At 43.2% G+C, this 17,134-nt stretch overlaps 1 protein-coding gene across 2 annotated transcripts in view; it reads right to left on the reverse strand.

The window, feature by feature from the left end:
* KCNK2 (potassium two pore domain channel subfamily K member 2) overlaps positions 1–14,651 on the reverse strand; it is a 77,979-nt gene extending 63,328 nt beyond the window's left edge. Inside the window, exons 1-3 of one of the 2 annotated variants that reach the window (XM_069009546.1) lie at positions 14,634–14,651; positions 13,993–14,050; positions 11,967–12,277 (exon numbers count right to left, since the gene is read on the reverse strand). In XM_069009546.1, the coding sequence (XP_068865647.1) occupies positions 11,967–12,277; position 13,993 (312 nt within the window). In that variant the 5' untranslated portion in view covers positions 13,994–14,050; positions 14,634–14,651. Of the gene's footprint in view, positions 1–11,966; positions 12,278–13,992; positions 14,431–14,633 lie in introns of those variants that run through there. The other variant, XM_069009545.1, reaches the window with a different exon arrangement.
* Positions 14,652–17,134: the final 2,483 nt, after the last annotated feature.

Below are 17,134 nucleotides of genomic sequence, written 5' to 3' on the forward strand. Positions count from 1 at the left end.
AAATCTTCTTCTGCATTTGTACAAGATGTACAACTTGGCAGAAGCAAATACAGCAGCACTGGTACTGACAGGTGTTTCCATCTGTGTAGGAAGGGACACATCAGACTAAGGAGAGTGAAAACCCTCCATTGAATTGATTTTATAATTTACACAACACAGATATTCCTTTGATTTACAAAGCCCAGTGTGCTGCATTATACAGAGCATGCTGAGTACAGCCTGAGTGCTGTCACATTTCAGGGGACTGAAAACGGCCGTCACAAGTCCTGGTACCTGCACATGGGACCACGCCCTGCACTGAGGACATCATATGATAGAGCATGGGATCAATGCAATTTTTTGGAACCATTCTTGTTCCATCACAATTTCTTGTATTGGATGATGGTGCTACCCAGAGCAATGCACCTATTTAGACAGTCTAGCAAGACCAAGTTTTATACAAATCCAGATGCAAAATGTTTTCAGGGCTTTTATCATCACTGCACATTTTTGAAGCTGTATGTACCTTAAGGCCTTTTATACGAAAGGTGTTCCAATCTAAATGCTCAAAGATCCACTACAGCTATGCATTTCCTGATTTCATCTACCATACCTATATTTTTCCAGGAAAAAAATAATACAACTTAACCCAAAACTGCCCAAAGCACAACAGATGGCTACAAAAGACAATTAGCCGCTATTATTATGTCTCTGATTTTATCCAACTGCTAATCAGGAAAATAATCAGGGCTGCTTTCAGAGATGCTTCCTTTTCGTACAGCCTCCTAAGTTCTGACTATGCACACTTTTAGGGACTTTCTGAGTAGGAGGCTGCATCTGCATCATGGTGTTCAGATTGGCTTGGGTGAATTGCTTTACCATTAATTTATCTAACTTCTTTTGGAGCTCACTTGTATTTTAGGAGCCAAGTCATTCTGTGGCAGTGAGATCTGCAAATTACTTGTGGATCATTTAAAAAGCATTTCCCTTTTGAGAGTTTGTATGTACTTCAAAGTAATTTTGTAAGTTCTTAAGTTATGAGGAACACTTGAATAGCAATTTCTAATTTGTCTCCTTCAAGAAATTAATGATCTTACAGACCCCTCAGCTTTCTCTTTCTTTCCAAATTAAAGATGTTTTCTTATTAAACAAAATATTCACCTTTTTAAACAGATCTGTTGTATATCACATATAAGTTGGGGTTTTTATTGCCAGTATTTCTCATTGACTTTCTTTGTATATTTACTGATTCACATTTGTAAATTTATGGATTGTTTTAAGCACAGACTTAGTCATAAAAGGTTAGATGATGCCTTCATCATCACTGGGCTGTTGTTTTCAAACACACAGTGTTATGCTTTCTCCTGGGCTGTGACCATGTTGGGAGAAGCCAGACATAGATATTAACAAAGCTGCTGCATTTTATTCCTTCAGAATCATCTGGAAGAGTCCTCCTGACTAACAAGGGTGACAGGTGGGTAAGGTTATTGCTTTACTGAGGTCTATACTACTGTCTCATAATATATTTGAATGTTGCTTGCAGATTTTTCAGGAAGGGTGACTGCATTTTCAGTTCTTTGGATCAGAGGATGACTTTTCTTCTTAGTGTGGTCAGGTTTAGCCTTCTTTAGATAAGAAGATCCTCATCCAAGACTATTCCCAAGAAAAATTTTAGAAGAAAATAATTTATTGTATATCTCCTAACACTTGTACATTTCAGGGCACTAATTTCAGGGTAATTTCCTGCCCTATGTCCGCCATACAAACCTACCTGGAGGATTGGATATTAACACTTCACTACCCAGAATAAAAACCAAGGCTCCACTAACTTCACTGAGGGCCAGCATGCCAGCCTGAGCCCTCAAGTAGCAGGCTTATTATTCACTGTCACAGCTGTCACATTCAGTTCTCTGACACCTTAATTCTTGGTGGTCAACCTCTTTTTTTGACTGACTCCTAACTACTACAGCAAACTTCATTTGTCATGAGTTTTCCTTCCTTCCTTCCTTCCTTCCTTCCTTCCTTCCTTCCTTCCTTCCTTCCTTCCTTCCTTCCTTCCTTCCTTCCTTCCTTCCTTCCTTCCTTCCTTCCTTCCTTCCTTCCTTCCTTCCTTCCTTCCTCCCTCCCTTCCTTCCTCCCTTCCTCCCTCCCTTCCTTCCTCCCTTCCTTCCTCCCTTCCTTCCTCCCTTCCTTCCTCCCTTCCTTCCTCCCTTCCTTCCTCCCTTCCTTCCTTCCTCCCTTCCTCCCTTCCCTCCCTTCCCTTCCCTCCCTTCCCTCCCTCAATTCTTTCTGTCACTTGAGATCTTTGGCTTATCCTGACTGACACATTAGTGACAGTAACTGTGCATTTTGAATCTAAAAGCAGAATTATGAAAATTCTATATAATCTGTACAGTCATCATATGGTGCAGCGCTTAAACACTTTGTGTGATCTTAACATGGGAACTTCTTGACTGATCAAAATTATTTTCCAGTATTAAAGTTAACTGACCTCCTCAGTGGCAATTTTTCTAGGTTTTTATTCCATATACAAAATGAATTGGTTTAAAAATCAGTTTGCTTCAACAGTACAGAACCAGTCAGCATTAGAACAGGGATGTGGACAGATTAAATTCTTAAATTATGCAGATTATTTTGCTTGTGTTACCTTCTTCCAGAGCTCTGCCTAGTACTTGTTTCATAGGAGGTGACTGAGGACTGAGCAGAGGGTGGGTCACCCAGAACATGGCACCCAATCAAGGCTTCTCTGCACAATGATTTTTAAAATAATAGAATATGGTTATACTTGTAGTAATATGTTTTTCTTCTTTAATAATATTCATAATGGTGAAAAAAATAAGGCCCTTTTTTTTTTGATAGCGGAGAGAATTGAGACAAAATTTTGAAAGATTTAAAAATTTTAGAAAATTCCTATTTTTTGAATTAGGTGAATTCTTAGACTGCCTCTGTACTATATCTTAGGATCAACGTGAAGCGTGTCTGAGATCAAGTCCTCACTTGCACTACACCCACACATCCCAACTACTTGGCTTTGCAGACACATTCGGGAACAAGCTTTAGCAGAGTATCAGAGAAAAGAGGCAGAGATGGTTGAGCTCAGAGTGGACAGGCCAGGCACGACCAGAGCTCCAAAAGCACACAAGCATTGCTTTCACAACATACCTTTTTGCTTGAAATCAGAGCACTGGGGAAAGGAGAGTGACAACACAAATCACATTTTGATTCAATGTCAGTTTTTCATTTCCTATATAATTTGGAAAAACTTCCTGGTCAATAAATTGTGCAGTTTTGTGTTATTCCTGTGTTCATGCAGGCATCTCTCTGTAGAGGCCATGCTGAACTTTGCTTTGCAGATTAAGACATAGAATATTGTGACTTTTCTTCTGTCAAAACAAGAGAGAAAACAGTCTTTTAAACAGCACTGTCATTTTCTGAGGACAGAAGACAATTCTAGGTCAGGGATTTTATCCTCTGGTTCTCTGACCTTGCAAGGAGTCTGTGGCATTGACTGACAAAAGCCAGCCTGCTGGCCAGAGAGCTGCATCCACTAAGTGGGTCTGCAGAGACTCAGGAAAATAAGGAGAGGTTATAAAGTGTGAAGGCTGGCCTCTGGTAGTCAACTGTTGTCTCACATGGAAATCAGGCAGAAATAAGTATGTGTCAAACCAGTCACTCCAATGCTCATCTCCTTGTTCCACACCAGGCTCTGAATACATGTTTTTGTACCATCTTCCAGTCACTTCATTCTCTGAAATGATGTAACACAACAGTTCATTACTCTCAGCTCTTCTACCGGAAGATTAAAATAGAAGCACCTCAAATTATGCTTCTGATAAAATCCAGTAGGTGCTTTCTTTCGCTACCCAGCTTGCCAGGAGTTAGCTTGTGCTTCCTGGCAGTCACTTGAAAAGTGATGTTAAAAAGTCAGATGTGTCTCAAAGTTTCTGAAAACCATTTTTCAGCCTGGATTTCTTCCTTAACTGCCATAGTTCTGCTGCCATTTGACAAGGGCACTCTCCCTTTACAGTATAAAGATACATCTCATATGGCCCAGCTACTGCTCAGGTCCTGTGTTTTTATTTCAACTTTGGTTTACAAGGAATGGAAATCGTAGTTCTCAGTTCAAAGGCACACCAGGATGCTTTTAACACTTAGCAAACAACTCTCCAGCCTCAAAACACACGGGTTTGGGCCTTGATGTTGAAAGAGATTGCAATAATATTTGTATTATAGTTCTGTGATTCCTTGTATTTTCTTTTTGGTTTTTATAACATATGAGTATACTCTACACTGGAGACCAGTATCCCACATGCTGAAGAACTGAAGTACTCTTCACTCTTTCACAACTACTCAAACTAAAAACATGCAGAAACATAACAAAAAAACATTTCTATTTCTAAATATGTGTTACAAACCCCATGGGTTTCTAAGTATATAAGTTCTCTGTGTGTACATACACATATATATGCATGTATATACACATACACGTTCAGGGAAGAAGGTTTTTCTTTGCTTCTTGAGATTACAGACTGAAAGAATTATGCAAACAGCTGTTCAGCAGAACTGACTTACTAATGAGTCATATCTGCCACCCTTTCTAAGACAAAAGCTGGCATTCAGATGCAATCAGGCTAAGCTAAGTTCTAGGTCCTATAAAACTCATCTGAAGGAAATGCAATCTTTACGGGTCTCAACACCAGAAGCAGCAAAAAAAGTTTGAGACCAATCTGCTTGAACAAAGAAGTGACAAGGGCAATTAGAATTTATTTGTTATTCTCCCCCCAAATAATGCTCATGAAGGATAAAAACCACTTTACAAAAATCCTTTTGGTTTAACTAATATGTAGAAAATGACTACGGAAAAAGGAGCTGTTCTGTCCCTGGAGGAAATGCTCCCAGATAAGAGAAAGTTTGGCAAAAAAAAATCCCTCCTTCCAGGAACTGAGTACAGAACCAGAAGAGGGAGAACAGCAGGAACCTGAGCAAGTAGTACACAGAACCCAGGGGCTTCTGTCACCCATCCAGACCCAACCACATCAAGTGGGTGTCTGTGGTGAGGAAAGGTCTGGGTAAGGGTGTGATCAAAGGTCTTTCACAGAGATCTTTCATTTAATAAATATTTCTCTGATCTGGGGATTCAGGTAGAACTGGGGGGGGGAGGAAGGAGATGACTGCATTCAAACATTTATTTCCGAGCAGAGTGAAACAGAAAGGAGACACAGACACAGCAAGAGGAAAAGAGACACGTGATGCTGCTGTGCGAGTTCGGACTGCCAGGACACCTGGAGTTAAGAGTACATAAGCCAGGTGCTCTGATGGGCAGACACCATACTAAGGACAGACACATGCACAGGCCAACAACTCAAACTACAGGTCCTGTGCCTCGTGTTTTAACTGCTTTGAAAGTCCTTCGTTTCTTTTTTCATTGCCTTGAAAACACCACCAACAGGCAGCTCTGCTGCTCGTATCTGCAGTTTGTCATAAGCTTCATGACTGAAATGCAGATGGCACATTAAAAAAACTGATGCAATGGTATTTTGGATCTTCAGATAAATAAATAAAATATACTGCAGCCTCAATTTCTTCTATGCTGGCCTATCAATCTTTTCAAGGCTTTAAGTTTTACAAAGCATAAGCGATGCTTCCAGGCTAGGATCCTGACATGTGATGGTTCCTGTTTTCTTTTGAGAGTCTGGAAGGAATGCAAAAGGAGAGACTAAGAATATTTAGGGTTTAAACTTGTACATTCAAACTACCTCAGAAAGTTCCTGCTTAGAGGACCTGTAAGCTACAGCTCACAGGACTGAAAATGTCTACAAACATTGTGATTCAAAGAATTAATAACATTTTATTTGAACTTAATAGGTTTAGTTAATAAATTTTAATCTTGTCTAAATAAATTTTGGGTTTGTCTGAAAACAAGGACGTTGCATCTGTGTTTTCCCATCTACTTTATTTTACCAGTTTTTTACATAATTTAGGCTTCAAGGAGCTTATCTCATTGAAATCAAACAATATATTCCTGAAAAATTATTTTTTTCCACAATAATTTTCTTGGGGCTACAATGCAAGATGTGAAGAAGCCTGTGAAAGAGACAAAATCATCTACTGGTAGAGGTGCAACTTAACATAGCTACCTACCTTCAACTATAAAAATGAAGCTGCAGCAAATACATCCTTTAAAATATTTTTACAAGAAATTAGTCACATAAGAAGCCATGATGACTTCCTGGTGATGCCAGTTTGAAGAAAGAAACACTGCGCCCATGTCATTCATAATTATGTCAGGCTTCCCTCAAGAGAGAGATAAAGAAGAAAAAAAAGCATTTGTCCTCAAGGGAGATTAAAAAAAAAAAAAAATCCCCATTTTGGTCTCATTCATGATCTGAGAAATGAATGGAAAGAAAAGGGGAAATGCAGCTGACACAAATGTGAGATGAAAACAGGAATGGCACATAACTGTGGACCCCTGCACAGAGAGCTGTTCTCCCCACGTTAGCCACAAGCCCACACAGAACTCAAGAAGACCAACTTTTGGGATCCAAGTGAATTCAGCTAATCCTGGTGGCTCGTTAATTATTTCTGTTTATTTTAAATGCAAGCACGTTTTTGTGGGCATTCAGTTTTCAGAAGAAGCCACATATGATGAAAGGGGCTGGATTTAAAACCCTACAGGAGTATTACTGCTGAGACAGCTTGGTGCAGCACCCTGAAAACTTGTTCAGATTTCAAAATGAAAGCTATATAAGACAGGAATTACCACACACAGCACTTGGAACACATTAAAAGATTGTGCTGTTTAGTACAATAGTATTTTTTCACTTGTTAGCGTTTCAGAATAAATATATTTGAAGGATCTTTCTGCTAAAGGAATAGAAAATTAACTATGTTCTATTATTAACTTATGTTCCATTGTACCTTTACTTGAAAACTCTTTATTAATTTTCAGAATTAACTCACTAAGATAACTATAATAATTCACACCAGCTAGCTGGGATATTCTAGATATTTAAGATAATATAACTGAAATTTTTCTTATTTTCCATTTTTGAATGCAAAGCAATGCATTAAAAACTAGCTTGGGTACTAAAAGGAATTTTTTTTTCCATTTTGGTTTTAAAAGGTTAACATAAACAAATAACTGCGGAGCAATATATAATTAGGTGGTATTTACATAAAAAGCTCTTCTTTTTTTTTTTTTTTTAATCAGATTTCTCTTTGGCAGGGAGACAAACCATTGCTTCTCATTGCCAATACATCCCATAACACAAAATATTGGCTGCATCCTGGTGTCCTAGGAACAACATGAGTTCTGGGCAAGGAGAAAGCTAATTCACTGGTTTTTCACACACCTTATTTCCTCCATAGGATATTCAAGATCCTATAGAGGGAATGAGGTGTATGAAACAACAGTAATGACAATTTTATGATGTTGCTGAATATCAAATTCAGTCAGGCTCACCTGCTCCCAGAGACTACCCCAGGAGATGTCAGGAAGGAAGACACAAGCATCTCGTGGCTGCACAGCACTGCATGAGGACATGAGTGGCCCCTGAACATCAGCAGTGTAACCCAAGGTCTCTTTACATTTGTTACCATGCACAGGTCTATAAATATAGCAGGAATTTTTTCTAGGTTCCTGGCAATACATTTTGTTCATCTGAGTTTGAAAGATGTCTCTAACATTTTAAATGTTTAGTGGTAAGCTTGCTGCAGGAAGTAGTCAACAAACTAAAAGAAAATAAGAAGTAGATTGAAATAATTAGATACAAGAGCTCCAGTTAGAGAATTATTTCATTCTTTAATGCTCATTGTTATTTGTGCATGTAGCTGGATTACTCCCAGGTTTCTATCAGCTTCTACCAACAAAAAGCTCAGTGGAGAGGGAAAAATTGTTGGACACAAGACATAAAAAATCCTTAGTATAAAAGAAGATGAGGTTTATATGTTTTGTCACATATACATTACATCTACACAGTCTGAACTATGTTTACTCTTTTATTCTGTCACCTGACAGTTACTTTGCGTTGCATGGCAGGGCCAAGTTGAGAGCAGGCACAGACAGAGAAACCAAAACATCATTTGTGATGAATTGTAGTGTGTTCTTCTTCCAAAAGAAGAAACAGTAGGAAAGAATCTGGCCACGTTTCTTTCTCCAGCTTTATAATATATTAGATATCACACATAACCTTTACCATACCAAGGCTTTCTCATCTGTTAATAAGTGAGATCCTTGCAAGACCTTCCAACTGAAACTTTTAAAAAGTGAAGTTTAACATCAGACCATACACAGCTTGCTACTCTGTTGTATTCTCATTACTCACCCAGGTAGTGTTTGTACTTTCACAAGCCTCCCTCCTGGGATATTTCTCTAGTTGTAAATTTAGATATACCACCACTGAGTGCTGTGCACTGCCCACCTCAGCACCACTGGGGACAGCATCCAGTGATCCACTTAACGCTGTTGTTAATGCTGGCTTCAGGCTACAGCAAAAGGAGCTGAAATTGCCTGGAAAAACTGGTCTCTTGGGTGCATAAATATGCTCTGCACGACTTCTGCACATTTTTAATATGCTACTAAATAGAAGTGCTCACAAAATATCAAAGGAATTATGTACCTGGATATACCTCCCAGGGTCCTGCCTTGCTGTGGTTCATTGCAGGTATATTCTGCTACAGTGAGGCAACAAGCAACTGAAGTGCTTTAGACTGAAAGAGATTTGCAACACTGGACCAGCAAAGTCAGAGACAGAGGAGGTCATGAAGACCATGTCCTTCTTTTGTCAGCACGGGAGCAACACTGCTGGACTGGGCTGAAAAGTTATGAGGAAAACACAGGTCCTTTTTCTGAGGCAGCTGAATCTACCTCAGTGCCATCATCAGAGCACTCTATTTCATTAACTTTGCACATTTTCTAGGCTGCATAGCAGCTCTCTGTTGCCCCATATTTTTCATCTATATAAAATATATGATGTCTATAAAAGTCTAATTCTCACCTAGTGCACTCAGAGGAGCCACACGATCAATGTGACAATACAAAGTTTCAGGAACTCAAAACCCAGGGAATAAACCTGAAAAGTTGGCAACAGTATATGTTGTTGTTTTGGGGTTTTGGGGACTGGTGAGAGAAAATAAGGGTGGAGAAGACAGGAATGGGAAAATCCTTATCCTGTGTGTATTTATTGAAACACACAACACTGTTTTAAACATCTTTGTGACAAAAGGAAGATTTCAGCCAAGGTGCTGGAAACTCCATGACTCCTGGGTGCTGGCAAACTGGACTGTCTTTCCACTTGTACTTTTTTATAGCTGAATTTGTACTCTCCAAGTAGTGTCTCTAACATGCTCACCTGAAAAACCTACCATATATTGCACTGCCAGTGGACAGTCTTGGGACAGTCAAGCCTGCTTCAGAATAAGGATTAAATTGCAGAGTAAAAGTTTGTGAAGATTGAAAAAGCCTGGCATGACAAGCACCTTGAGCAATGACTAGCAGGAAAGAGCCAAAACAGTTTCTGGATTCACAGAATACTAAGTTCAAAAAGAAAAGTTGTGATGAATTTCATTATAGTTTGACTCAAGGTAAATACTTGATTAAAGAACACATTGCAGTCCGTAAGCTCTGTAATTTTCTTCACACAAGACTAATCATTCCAGCTCCCTTCTACTTTAGTACATATTAATTTTCAGTTTTATAGCTTTCAGTGAATTCTTAAATAACATTTACTTTTTCCTTGCACACACTATTTATTTTTATTCATACAGACATCCAATGAAAACTGAAGAAACACTGCATTATATTGTAATAGCAGTCAGACATAATCCCAGAGAGACAAAATGTATTTCACTAATCTAGTTTCTGTGACAAAGTAGCAATTGGGGAACAAATATGACCCCACATGTAAGATAGCAGCCTAGACCTGGAAAAGTGAATTTGAGACTCTCTTTTAGCATTGCTGTCCTGTTCTACTTTGGGCAAGCAGAATTTCCCAACCCTTAGACAACATGATATCATTCACTAACACTCTGCATAAAGCAAGGCACCCGAATGGGCTCCCTGTGCCCCAGCTCTCCTCCTATAAAAGGAGTGTAACAGCACATTCCTACCTCCATCTCGTGGTTCTCTTTACAGACAATGAGAAGGGAACATGGGCAAATTAAGTTTTCCATTTAACCCAACAGCAAGCAGAGCAAACTCTTCCCACAATTCTCTCCCATCTGCGTGCTGTGGGAGGCTGTGTCACCTCCCTGTGGTTCACACACCTGTGTTTTTCTGGTCATGGCAAGATCATTAGTGGAGATGGAAGCTAATGCTGGTATGGTTATCTGTGCTCTGATGATTGTACTGAAACTCATTTATTTTACACAGAACATCAAATGGGCGTTGAATGCTGATGAAGTGGTTTTTTATTATCAATCTGTGCTTCTGGGCAGAGAATCATAAATGCTAGAATATCTAAGTACTCCAGAGCAAACTTCAACAGTTTTTGCCCTAAGGTCCATCTCACAGATGATGTAAGATAACACAGCTTCAAAATTTCTTTTTTTATCTTCACAAGTACAGTATCTGACCTAAAAATTTCATAGGAGGATATTTATAGTAGCTACAAGAGTTATTTTTCATCAGAATGTGCTTGTATATTTCTCTGAAAGGTTATCTCACGTTCTGCTGGTCAAACCACTGGAGCACAGTTATTACACAGCATCTAAATCACTATCAGCAGCATCTCCTCGGGCATGCCTGGTCGAGACTTATGGAGACAGGAACTGTCTGACAGGCATTTAAAGGGTAGCAGTTTTGGAACACATTTTAGCAATGAGGCAGGGGAGAAGTCACAAAATACAAGACATTTTCCCAGCTTACCTTTAAAATTCATAAGTAGTGTACCATAAAAATAACTCAGCACATCAGAACTCTATATTTGAAACTGAAAAAAAAACATGTCCATGCTGATGCTCAAGGCAGATCAGTGTAGAGAGGTAAATTCAACTTCTAAACTCCCAGCCATATCTGCTGGCAAAAAACACCTCCAGAAATCTTTGCTGCCCAAGCATCTGGCATGATCCAGAGTTCCTGCTCGCCATGGTCTGGATGTCCAACACCCTCTCCTCCTCTCCCTGTCCCATCTTGGGCTCTGTAGACCCAGACTACTGTAGCCCCATGGCTACTGTTAAGGAAGGAGTCAATCCTTGCCAACTCTTGACTGTTCACTCCAGTTTCCCATTTCATTGTCCCAGGCCCCGAACTGATGTTATTTGGCAGCCCTCTGCTATTCCCTCCAGTGCAACTGGATATTCATAAGAAGATGGGATTTAAGTTGGAAGGGGATTTATAAGGCTCCTGATCTAGTTCTGTGCTACTGCAAATAAATATTTCCTGTGGTTCTGAGGCAGGTGACCTGCAAGGGTAAAGTCATGTTAGTAGGAACACACCAATGTGCATCATTTGTGGATGTACCTTTAAGAAGCAGAGAAAATTGAGATTTAAGATCAAAGTAGGAAGTCCATGGTACTTTCCTGTACTTAAAACAAAATCAATATAAAGAAACATACAGCTGGAAGGAAAGCTAGCTTGATGAAATCACAGTAAATTAGGAGTCCTTTAAGGCAATGGATGGTGTAGCTTCTTCCTCAGAATTAGGCACTTCAAATATTGACAGAACTTGTAAGGCACAATCAATATACCAATTCCTTTGTGAACTATTAATTATATATATTGCTGATGAATAATCATTTAATTAGCATAATGGGAGGCTTCAGTGAAAAGGCCATCTACCAAGCATACCAGACCTAAAAATAGCAATAGCTTTCCAACCATGAGGCTTTGCATGAAAATGCAAATGTTCAACTTCTGGTCTTAACACATGTTACATCGCTTGGCCAATACAGAGCTTTGCTTATAAAGGTTTTGCCCCTTATCACTGCAATACTGCCATACAGAATTTGTTCCTCTAAGGCAAGGCGATGAGGGGTTTGGTATGGATTACCTGAATCAGTTCATCAAGCTCTGTTGCATTCACACAGGAATGCTGAGATACAAACGTCTGCTTCTGAATCACAATGGTGGTTCTCTGGGAGGTCTCGTGAGGCTGCTCCAGGGCTTTAAATACTGTTGCTCCAATTATTAAATACACGACTACCACCAGAAAGATTGTTGAGACTGTCTTCCATTTCATAACATTAATGGCCGAATCGCTTTCCTCCCGTGAAGCGAGCACGGTAGGCTTGGTAGAAAATGATAATCTTGGTTTGGAGTTCTGAGTGGCCGATTTGGGATCCAGCAAGTCAGGTGCCGCCACTGGCAAAAACAGAAAAAGAAAGTTAATGTTTACAGTGCCACTCAGATTTCGTTAACTAAATTTCTTGCCAAGAGATTACATGAATTCTGTTGCTTCCAAATGGAATTCTTAAACTCTAGAATCTTTCTCTTAATGCCATGGTAGCTTACAACAGATCTGTTGCTCTGAATAATATCCATTTTACATGCATATGCACATTTGCAACATTTTCTATGTCTGTCCCCTTATGATATTCAATCATTTCCAAAAGCAGATTTCCACTACACCCTTGCATTTCATTACATTACTCCAAGGTAGTATTTTGCTGCAGAGGTTCTTTACATCTGCTGTTCTCTCAAGCACTGCTAAGCAGCTTTCCAGCTGTGTTCCACCTCAGCGTTACAGAAGTATGAGGAAAATACAAAACCTCCCCTGTCTCACCTATTTTGTCCTATGTTCCAACAAATGCTCCCAGAGAACAGTTGTATGATCACTTCCAAACTCTCCAGACACAGCCATAAAAATAAGACATTGCTCATCATACCGGTCTTAACAGGCTAATTATGTATTGATTACACCTTTCAGAAAACTCTGCTACAACACGTGTGTGCTTACTGGAAGCGCCGTGCATTTGTTAGAGCAGGTATTTCTATTTACAGCTACAGAAACCCATCGGGTTAGGAAAAGAGCAGCTGAGTGTGTTAATCAAGTACTTGGATAACTCATGTGACTACCAGTAACTACACTAAAAAAAAATCCTCCACATCAAGTGCAGGTAAAGGTCTCCTGTGGGAAGATGGCCACAGCGGTGACCACACAAGTTATATTTAAATTGTTTTGAATAACCAGTATGTTTTAAATGGCCAAGACAGCTCTTCCAGCCGCTGGTGGGAAAGCTCAGATCTACATCTAGAGGAAAGTCTCCCACAGGACGGCGGAGATGGGATGCATCCCTGCAGGGAAGGCGGTGGTACTTGACAGAGTCACCGCCTGGGAGCCCGCCGGGCTCCGGCACACACCGCGGCTCCGGGAGAAGGGGTCGGGAGGAGAGTGGCAGCCCCAGACCGGGCCGAGCGAGGACCCGGGGCACCCCTCACAGCCCGCGGGGTGGGCGCCAGGCGCTCCACGCGCGTAGCGGTCACGCCTCCCACTGCTCCGGCCCCCTCCCCACGGGCACCCGGGGGTCGGGTACAGCCCCCCGTCCCGCACCTTGGCGGGGGGAGCCCCTTTCCCGCCGCCTCCTTCTCTCCCGTGGCGGCCCCCGAGCCCCTCCGAGCCGCCAGGGCCGGTGCCGGGGAGCGCCCCCCGGGCGGCCGGGGCCGCCGAGCCCTCCCGGAGCAGCGCCGACCGCCGCGGCCGCCGGCGGCGAACAAAGGAGCGGGCACCGGGCACCGCCGCTCCGCCGCCGGCCCCGCCGCCCCCTCCCCGCGGCCGGTGAGATGCGCCGGGGGCCGCCCGCCGCCCCCGCGGGGTGCAGCCCCGGTAGCCCCCGGGAAGCTGCCGCCAGCTGGGATGCTCCGCCGCGGGGAGCGGCGCGGGGGCGAGGCGGCCGGCGGCGGAGCCGGGGCGCGGCGCGAGCGGGGCCGGGAAGGGAAGGGAAAGGAGCCAGGCAAGGTACAAAGGAGCCCCGGGCCGCCGCGGGGAGCATCCCGGGGTCCGGTGCGGGGGAAGCAGGGGCGCATGCAGCATCCGCAGGGCTGGGAGCGGGGAGGCACGCCATTGTGCTCGTACTCACTTCTTATTTACCGACCCGGTGCCCTCTCCTCGCTCCACGGGCAGGCATTTTTTCAATGCTTGGGTAGATACAGTTAGAGCAAATTTTTAAAAAAAAATAAAAATTTAAAAAAAAAAAAAAAAAGGAAAAGAAAAGAAAGGCGGGAGCAGACCGAGAGGAAGAGGCTGATGGATGGGTCTGGAGGAGAGGGAGCGGCAGGGGCGGGCGGGCTGGCAACGCGGATCCCGCCGTCTCCCCCCGGCCCCGGGTAGTGCGAGGTGCCTCACGTCGCGCATCGCGCATCGCACATCGCGGCGCTCCCGTGTGTGTGAGTGCGTGCGAGTGTGTCCGTGTGTGTGTGAGTGCCTGTGTGTGCGTGTCCGTGTCCGTGCGCGCTCCGGTGCGCGGGGCGTGCGGAGCAGCCCGAGCCCGGCGGTGCCTTTTGTGGGGCGGCGAGCAGCCGCACCGCTGCTCGCCCCCCCCGCCCCTCCGCGCCCCCTTCCGCGCCCCCCGCCGGTGGGGGTGGGCAGCCGCTCCGCGCCGTTCCCGGCCCGCCGGGGGTGCGCGCCCCTCCGCGCAGGCTGCCCAGCTGGGCGGCTGGCAGAAGCTGCACGGGGGCCGGGGGAAGATGAAAGGGGAGCCGGGGGGAGGCAGAGCGGTACCTGCGGAGACCAAGGTCTCGCCTGGAAATAAGCGAGGAGGGAGAGAGGGAGGAGAAGGCACTGGCCAACCCCGCCGGCGAGGCTGGACCTGCCGGCGGTCCCCGCTCCAGCTCCACAGCCGGCCGCCTCGCCAGAGCCTCCCCGTGAACTTTTGAACTGTCCGAAATGCCACCGAATTAGCAGGAGAGAGGGGACAAGCGGGGACACCTCGGCCCTCGCCGGGGAGCCGCGCGGGGCTGAAGGGCCAGGCGGTTCCGTCCTTCCCGGCTCGGCCTGATTTTAACCCGGTGCTTGGCAGCCTGGTGTGCTGCTGCAAGGAGTTAACTAGGTGGGATCTAGGAGTCAGGGATGGTAGCTGCTCTCCTATCGCACGCACCGCCTGCGCACCGCCTTCTTCCATTTCAGTCTGATAGATACATCAGAAATGCTGCTTCAACTGTGCTTTCTGCCACTAAAAAGCCTGAAATTATCCTTGCTGTCTTTGCCGCGGGCTAACTCCCCTTTACTGGTCATCTGTCACCTGTGACACTATTCATGGGTCAGCTGTTTACTCTGAGGTCTACACTCGCCTAGAAGACAAATCCTAGAAGAGAATTTACCAAGAGAAACCAAAAACTGCTCCCTCAACCACTCTAAAAAGTCTAAAAAATTACTCACCATAACAAATGGGTATAAGTCTCAAACATTTAAAGCCAGAGGCTGTATCCATAAAATGGCCAAAGGCAGTCATACATCGGGTGTTTAATGGGCTATAATCCTACTTAAATCAGCAGCACCATCAGCAAACACTTTAGAAGTCACTTATTTTAACGCTTCTCCATATCAGTGTGACATAATACAAATGAGTGTAATATCGAGTTACTTAGGACTCCAATTTCAGCAACATCAATCATACCACTCTCCCCCAGTGCATCCACAAGTCTCCACAAGATGCAGCACAGGGCAGGAAGCTGCCTCTGCTATTTCAGAGCGAGCTGTAGCTCATTGCTGCCCATCCCTGGGAATCAGCAGAGCCCTTGTCAAGTAACGGCAGCCACTGGGCCCAGTCCAACAACCCCTTGCAAGCAGATCTTCAGTCACAAGGTTGGCTTCATTAACACAGTCCCAATCATCAAACACAAGAGAAACTGCTTCTGACTACTGATACTCCCTCACTCAAGGAATTCTCGAAGATGAAAGATTTTCACACCTGAATCTTTTTGACACAAAATAACCCCTCCCAAAACATCATCTTTCGCCCTTTCTCTCCAGCAGATTTCTTAATCATTTAGCCTATGTAAGCACTTCCTGTTCCTATCTTGTGGAAAAGAATCAGTTCACAGGATTTCTTTGAACATCCTATGGGAAAACAGGCGTGAACATTTTCCTCCATGCTGACCTGTGTTGCTATAAAATACTGTGGAAAATAGTACTACATGCCTTTCTTTAGAAATCTAAATATTTGGAATGAGATTTTGTTTATCCTTGAGTGAAGGAATTATTAAAAGCTTAAAAAGGGTCATACTTATTGCCTACAAATTGAAATCTATAGGAAGCCTTCCAATAGCTTCAGGAGGGTTTGGAGCAGGCCTTAAATTTAGGGATTCCACCCAATGGGAAGAAACCATTTTGAGATCCACTCCAGGAATGACTGTGTTGGTGCCTTAACCTTAAGAGCTGAAGAGCTGTCTCTGTGAAAGTAGTTATTTCCATTAATTACCTAGTAAAGATCTCCACTGTCTACTTTCAGTTTGCTGATATTTTCTACCTATTGTGATCCCAAATGCAGTCCTCAACTGGAGCTTACCACTTACTTAGAGTGGACTTGAGCTCTGCACTCTCATTTCTACCTGGGATATAAACACTACACATACAGAAGTGATAGACACCTTCAAATCCAGTAATTCTTTTTGTAGTCTACAATAAAAGCTACTGTGTACAGCAGCTCCTGTTTTCTGGAGGCCTTATACAGCACCAGCCTTTACTCCATGGAGTCATGTTCACCAATTTTTTTTTATTTTTTTTTTTTGCAATGTACACCACACATTGCTTGAATATTTTGTGTGACCATTTTGCCCTCAAATTTGGAACTGACATTCGACCAGCTTGACGCATCAAGCCTGAGCTTTACTAAACACACACTCTTAAATGCAGCCCTGGCAAAACTTCCTGCTAACCAACACAGAAAAAATTAAGCAGTAAAAGGGGCTACAACATGGAGTTCCAGCCTTGCAAGCAAATGGGTTTGCTACTGAGCCAAGGAGATTTATCTGAACAAACTGGAAAAAAAAATGTTTTTAAGATTAAGTATAAGCATGCTTGTGTATTTCACGCTAACATGAGGAAAAACTCACAAAGTACGGGACTGTCAAATGCTGTCTAAAAATGTATTGGCATGAGTTTGGGATGACCACAATACTCACAGACGGTGGCTGCTGGAAGCTGCTCAACTCTTTGAAATATTAAAAGTAGGCTCAGCCAAGAGAGACAGGCATGCAGCATGCAGAGGAAGTCAAAGTTGC

The sequence above is a fragment of the Aphelocoma coerulescens genome, chromosome 3, assembly GCF_041296385.1.
Source record: "Aphelocoma coerulescens isolate FSJ_1873_10779 chromosome 3, UR_Acoe_1.0, whole genome shotgun sequence".
In the NCBI taxonomy this organism is placed as follows: Eukaryota; Metazoa; Chordata; class Aves; order Passeriformes; family Corvidae; genus Aphelocoma; species Aphelocoma coerulescens.